Genomic DNA, 6971 nt, shown 5'->3' on the forward strand with positions numbered 1-6971 from the left:
TATTTTCTAAAGCATGCAGAGTTCAAGGTGACTTGAAAGACAAACACATCAGTGACTGGAGCCTGGAACTGTCAACCTCCAACAGGGAAACCATCCCTGCCCACGATTACTCCAAATCTAAAAAGTACAAAAATATAACGGTATCTGAAAGAAGAGCTTAAATCCTCAGGTGGACACGATCTAGCTCATCTGTCATAAGTTTAGTCAGCCTGTAAAACATCTGCTTACATCTTGAATTGTAAATTCACAAAGAGCAGTGCACCTCAGAGCAGCAGCAGCACAGTCTGATGGTCACAGCCTGCACATCTGCTGGAGCTCATAGCAGAAATGATTGTAAGCTTCTTTTAACTGGGCTGAGCAACTACAACCAGTTTTAGGGTTCCTCCACCTGCTGAATCCCACTTCCTGTTTAGGTGTGGATGCAAAGCCGCCCACTACAACAGGAAATAGAGCCGTTTGTTTTTTTTAATCTCTTTTGCTCTGCTCATGTTCTCTATAACTGATCAAGCTGAGCACATTCATTAGTATTAAAACCAGAATTTACTCTGAAATAAAGTTTGCATTCCCATGTGCTCATAAGATTTTATTATATTAATATAGTACAAGGTTCGGTTAGCTTTGCACAAAATCAGCCGGTACAAACGTTCTTCAAAGAGCTACTTTTTATCTTCTTACTGTCAATTTCAGAGCCTGTACATTTGCACTTTTACTTGGGCAAAAAAGTTGAATCAGTACTTTGCACAAGAATATTTGTTATGTTTTTAAGTATCTATAATATCTATCTAAACATAAATATAATAAATATACTTAATTATTGGATATAATACATAAATATAAGACAAATATAATTCCTTTGGTTTCCTCCAGGGTGAGATCCACACATGTGGAAGGAGATTTAGGTGATTAGGGAGAGGGAGGAGTCAGCCTGCTTCAGTGCTCATCCTTAAGAAGGCTGCACAAACCTGTGTCTGTTTGCAACCATGGGGGCCAGGCAGCTTGTTGCATTTAGCTTCGTACTTGCATGGGTCAGGCTTAGTGACGCTCGATTCCACAGTCTGAATGTGCCAACACACTTGGGGATCAAGGCACAGAGGCCTGCTGTGGCTGAAGCTGATGCTCCAGGAGAACCTGACAGAGTGCACTCCAGTCAGTCTGCTCAGCAAGCTGCAAAGCTCCAGTCAAAGCAGAACCAGCAAGCACTTGAACCCCTCTCCTGGAAATTTCCAGAAGATCCAGTGGATCGGGTGAACAAACCTTTCAAGTTTGAACTGAAGCAGCCAGTGGCAGCCTACCGCGTTGCTGTGAGGTGTGGTGAAAGTAAGATCTTTGTTGAAGTGAGTCGGGACTTGCTGGGTCTCGGCAAGCTGATAAAGCCAGAAGAAATCAGCCTCGGTGGTTGTTCAGCCACTGACACTGATGACTCGTCTCATGTGCTGGTTTTTGAATCTGAGCTGCACAGCTGTGGTAGCAAGCTAGTGGTATGAACCTTTTTATTCTGTTCATTCAGTTACATCACCTTTTCACACAAGTGAAATTCATTTTTTTAATACACTTTGTATTTTTTCATTAGTTGACAGAAAATGCCTTCATTTATGCCTTTGCGCTGGCCTACAACCCCAAAGTGTTTGGCAGAAGCGGCATTACGAGGAGCCAGAGTGCTGTCATTAGACTTGAATGCCACTACCAGAGGTGACTAGAAATGCGGAACAGACTGAACACCCACTTTAGTTTACGGTGGTCCTTATTAAAGGAATAGTGTTGCAACAAAACAGCCTTTAATTAAACACTGACTCCAACTCTGTCCTAACACATCGCCATGTAAAATCTGGAGTCGAAGCCTTTTTATTAAGTCTTCTGTGGTCACATAAAGTTTTTAGAGTTGAGGCCTGTCATTAGTTCTTTCAGTGCTTGTCCTGTCTTCCTCCCATCAGCCTGAAACCAGGAAAGGGTAAAGGGAGTTTTTCCCCCCCACTGTCACCAAGTGCTTGTTTAGAGGGGGCCATCTGAGTGTTGGTGTTTTCCCTGTATTATTGTAGGGTCTTTACAGTGTAAAGCGCCCTGAGGCGACTGTTGTGATTTGGTACTATATAAATAAAATGGATTTGAATTATGCCCCATCTTTTAACAAGAGAAAAATCCAGATGGATGCGTTAGTTTCAAAATAAAATCACCCTGAACAAATGTTATTAAGGTGGAAACTCTTTTGTCCCAGGCACACTTTGAGCTGTAAAACTGGACATTTTAATGTGTGAGTGTGGGACTGAGTTCGGGGTTCAACCTAAAGTAGCCAGTCTTGGTACTGCAGTTTTAGCACTTCATATTTCCTCCTTTTTCCAGGCTGATGCTCTTGGTGATATATTAACCAACATAGCATGTTTAAGCTCACTGACCTGATCTAATAATTTTTAAACCAACGCTGTTTTAACCTGACTGTGTAGCTGTGGCCCGTCGGTTTTACAGCAATTAGTCGAACATGTTTTTATGGAACCTTTCCATGCTTTAGCCACGCATCAAAGAAATCCTGTAGCTTTTATACAGTCACGTTCCAGGTATGTAGGCTTTTTGTTTGTTGGTGACTTATAACTTTGTCAGCAGATTCATGGATGACAAAGCAACAGCCTTCTGGTGCAGGTTTAAAGTATTAGTGTACTTTTAAAGTATGATTGGTGTGATGCTAAAAACTGCTCTTAACTTTGACATTTCAGGCAGCACAGTGCGAGCAGCGATCCCGAGCATCCTGCCTGGATGTCCAGTGAAGCTACCAGGCGAGCACAGACACAGCAGCATTTTTCTCTGAAACTTATGACTGGTGGGTCCCAGCAATATTAACACGACTGTGACTTTGCAAACCTTTAATGGCTAATTTTGCTTCAGATGACTGGAAGTTTGAGAGAACGTCCACCAGATATGCTTTGGTAGATGTCATTCACATGGAAGCAGCAGTCTTGGTACAAACTCCAACCCCCCTCAGGGTGCTGGTGGACAGCTGCGTCGCTACCACAAAGTCAGACTTCACTTCAGGACGAAGAGAAGCTTTAATAAATGACGGGTAGGTTCTGGATGGGCAGCAGTTTGATACAGTACACTATATCAGTATGTCTCTTTTCTACACTTAGCTTGACCTGATCTGATAATCTGATCCACCTTAAGTGTGGTGCGAGTGTCATTCAAGTGTCACACCAGCATGTCCCCACAGAGTGTGGCTGCTTCTGTGTGAGTGTTGCCTTTCCTACAGGTGTCTGGGGGGTCAGCACACCATTTCCAGGTTCATGCCTCGATCTCAGCCTGATAAACTCCGGTTACAGGTCGCGATCCACAGCTTGGGTCTACAGGGGATGGTATGTAAGTGTGTGCTGATGATATATGCTCCCTGTCGTGTACTTTAAAATAAAGAGGCCTAATTTCATTTAAACAGATTTATATCTCTTGCCTACTGAAGGCCGTCTCAGCTTCTGCCCCAGTTACCATTGAGAACAAGGCATGCTCATTTTATGAGGGGTATGAGAACGTTTTTGAAGATCTTTCATTCATTGATTCTTTCGAGAGGACTTTCATGACACTGACTCTTCCCACAGTATGTGGATGGCTGTAGATGGAAAGAACGAGTTCTGTACCTGTTGTGAGTCCACTTGTGGAATGAGAAAGATCCGAGCCCTGAGTGACAACGCCACAGGTAATGCATGTCAGCAGGAACGTGCACAATGCTTCATTTCTCATGCCTGACTGCAAAATGACTGCGTTTATGTGTTTTTTTTTTTTTTTTTGTTTTTTTTTTTTTTTTAAAGTGGAGCGATGGGAAGCTGAAGTGACTGTGGGCCCCATTGTTGTAGAGTGAAAGATGTTGTTTTTTTTGTTTTTTTTACACATTTGTAACAAAAGAGAATAAATAAACTTTTTAAAAAGAAACTTCATTTGAAGCTGTGACGTCTCTAAACTGACACTGAAGCTGGCACGTGCACATAACCAGCAGATGTTTCTTTAAAATGGTTTCGCAGAGAGTGAAACACTGAAGACATTTCTGGAAACTGTTCTCAAAAAATGAATAAACGGTGACCAACCCTGAAGTTCGCAGTGCAGCTAACAAGAGTTGACTGTTGATCCAGCCGGTCGTTTCTGGAACTCGTGCACATGCTGGTTAGTAGTTTGGGGAAATACACACAACATGTGCAAAAGAGGAAGTGATATCATATTTCATGCTTGTTGCAAAGAAACTATTACCGATGAATAAGGATGAGAAATCAGTGGCACTTATTCAACTTTCAAACATCAAATAAATTCATGCAGCACATTTAAAAGACTGATAAATGTGTAGTGAGGACACTGGACGAATGGATTTATGGTGCTTTTTAGACGACGGTCACAAAGTGCATTACAGGAAATGATTAAAACACAAGACAAATGTTGAAGACTTTAAAAATGCGCTTTTACAAAACGGCAATAATAAAGGTCGAGCTGTACAAGAATCAAAGAATAAAATACACAAATGTTACTGAAGTGTTTGAGTAAATCGATGCATCTTAGCTGGCTTTTAAAAATCCAAATAACTGGTAACCCTGAAGTGAACAGTGTTGCACAGGTTGTGTACTATGGCCCCTGTCATTGCTGAAGATCAGGGGTCGGCAACCTTTCTGACGGTGAGTGCCATTTAAAATTTCCTCAGAGGTCAGTGTGCCATATGATAGCGTTAGCTATAAATTTAATAACGCTCTATATTAACAGTTAGACACTATATAGAACCACTTTATAGGATTATATTTGTTTGCAGATGTTGGCAGCTGTCAGTGAATAGTTATCAGCTATTTTGAAAGAAATGCATGTTTGTTAATACAGAGACACATGTTAATGTGATCTCTGGTCTCCCACTCAGAGACACAGGTCTCAGAGTGTCCAGCATTCAGAGGCTGCCTGAGGACTCATGTGAGAGAAAATCTGCTCACACAGATATGTAGAGCCAAATACTGTCAATAAGGCCTCTGCAATGTTCTGAAGACAGTTAAACCTGTCAGGTAGTGATGTCCAGCAGGTGAACATGCAGCTCCATGAACACGCACAGCTGTGGAGTCCAGCTGCTTCGATGTTGCATTAACTGGCATTAACTCAGCCAGTTAATGCGAGACTAATCCAGCTGCTCATTAAAGCTTTCTGGTTTGATCAGAAAAGAAAACATTGGTCCAAACGCCTGAAAGTCCCAAAGACGCATTGTGTCTCGAGTCTACGGATGTATCCATGTATCTCCGTGGTGCTGATGCTGCGCTGAGCGGACAGCTCCTGAAGCTTTTGAAGTGTTGGAATATGGAAAGCTAACAACGTCCCTCTGACCAGTAGGCTAAGTTATTTTTAGCCAATGACAAGTTGAATCTGGTAGTTGGGGTTGTTAGTTAAGATACCGTCATTAAGAAGCGGCACAACTAATGTGTGTGTGCGAGCTGATTTGCGATGTGCACCGCTGGTGCGGCCATTTATTTTTTAATGCACCCTCTCAGATTAAGTCACTGCGTGTCGTGCCCAGGGCTGGACTGGGACAAAAAAATCAGCCCGGGCATTTTGACTAGAGACCGGCCCCCCAGGTATTAAAGCCATAAAGCCTTTGAATGAAAACAAACGCTGTTGTGACAGTGATGTACAGTCTTGTTGGTATATGTGTGATTTCTATACATTTTACATCAGATTAAAACTTTGGTTTACGGATGACCTTAGTTATGCTGCAATAGACGTAGGCTGCCGGGGATTCCCATGATGCATTGAGTTTTTCCTTTCCAGTCACCTTTCTCACTCACTATGTGTTAACAGACCTCTCTGCATTGAATCATATCTGTTATTAACCTCTGTCTCTCTTCCACAGCATGTCTTTATCCTGTCTTCCTTCTCTCACCCCAACCAATCACAGCAGATGGCCCCGCCCCTCCCTGAGCCTGGTTCTGCCGGAGGTTTCTTCCTGTTAAAAGGGAGTTTTTCCTTCCCACTGTCGCCAAAGTGCTGCTCATAGGGGGTCATATGATTGATGGGGTTTTCTCTGTATCTATGAAGCGCCTTGAGGCGACTTATGTTGTGATTTGGCGCTATATAAATAAAATTGAATTGAATTGAAGGTTCAGATAATTATTTAATAAAAGTGAGACATTTTAAATGAGAATAAGAAAGAAAAGTATGTCTTTGTGCCCCCCTCTCCCTGTTAATGCCCTACCTGGCCCCCTGGCAACACTTTGCTAGACCCGCCCCTGCACAGTTACCAGCTGTCAGCTACTTAGAAAAGGATCCTGGTGTTATTTGTCTCTCAGAAACAGTTCATAACTTCAACTCATCCATGTCACCTAAAAGGTAAACCTGTTTCTCCATCACCTGTTCAGCTCTGATGATTCAGTAAGGACATCTCCTGGTTTCATCTTCATGTTTCCCTCTCACCACATAACCAAACCATCCTGACCAGCAGCTTTACAGCTGTGGCTCCAGCAAACATCAGCTGATACTAGAAATTAATATTAAATAAATTCTAACAACAGCTGATCAAGCTTAAACGTGCTGCTGTTGTTTAGCGCGACATCCGCTGGTTTCCTCTTTCGGCGCAAAGTGGGCGATAAATAAACAAGAGAGACGATCAGCTGATCATTGATCAGTTTCATAATTGAAGTAGAAACAGGAGACGGAGGAGGAGAGAATGAGAGAAGAAGAGGCAGCTGCAGCGTAACGACAGAATAACTCCAGCTTTGTGTCTTTTTTTCATTATAGCTAAAGTCCGGGACAAACTGCGTCTCTTCTCAGCTCAACACCAAACGTGTAATATTTTCTCTGAATGAGGGACCATTCCATTTTTTTAAGGAGCGGTTGGCAACTCTACTAACCTTATGAATAAAATAAAGTTCACTATCAGTAACATCATAGCACCACCCAGCTGTATAGAAACTCCGTCATGCTAGCTAGCACGCAGTACGAGTTACTGTAACTGACTGTAAAAAGTCAACGAAAATAAACTC

The 6971-nt window shown here is 42.4% G+C and overlaps 1 protein-coding gene across 1 annotated transcript; it reads left to right on the forward strand.

Annotated features, from left to right (window-relative positions):
* Positions 1-934: 934 nt before the first annotated feature.
* LOC309687022 (zona pellucida sperm-binding protein 3-like) lies at positions 935-3897 on the forward strand. Its single transcript, XM_082501690.1, has 8 exons — positions 935-1478; positions 1571-1689; positions 2706-2809; positions 2875-3049; positions 3236-3338; positions 3416-3498; positions 3576-3673; positions 3786-3897. The coding sequence occupies exons 1-8, from the start codon at positions 981-983 to the stop codon at positions 3833-3835; spliced, it is 1230 nt and encodes a 409-aa protein (XP_082357816.1). The 5' UTR covers positions 935-980; the 3' UTR covers positions 3836-3897.
* The last annotated feature ends 3074 nt before the right edge of the window (positions 3898-6971 follow it).

This window comes from Aulonocara stuartgranti, assembly GCF_965226115.1.
Source record: "Aulonocara stuartgranti genome assembly, chromosome: 14".
Classification (NCBI taxonomy): Eukaryota; Metazoa; Chordata; class Actinopteri; order Cichliformes; family Cichlidae; genus Aulonocara; species Aulonocara stuartgranti.

Coding starts and splice junctions, on each gene's coding strand:
- LOC309687022 (XM_082501690.1), top strand. CDS start 981: ATGGGGGCCAGGCAGCTTGTTGCATTTAGCTTCGTACTTGCATGGGTC. Junction 1,479..1,570: donor GCTGTGGTAGCAAGCTAGTG/GTATGAACCTTT, acceptor TTTTTTCATTAG/TTGACAGAAAATGCCTTCAT. Junction 3,499..3,575: donor GCATGCTCATTTTATGAGGG/GTATGAGAACGT, acceptor CTCTTCCCACAG/TATGTGGATGGCTGTAGATG.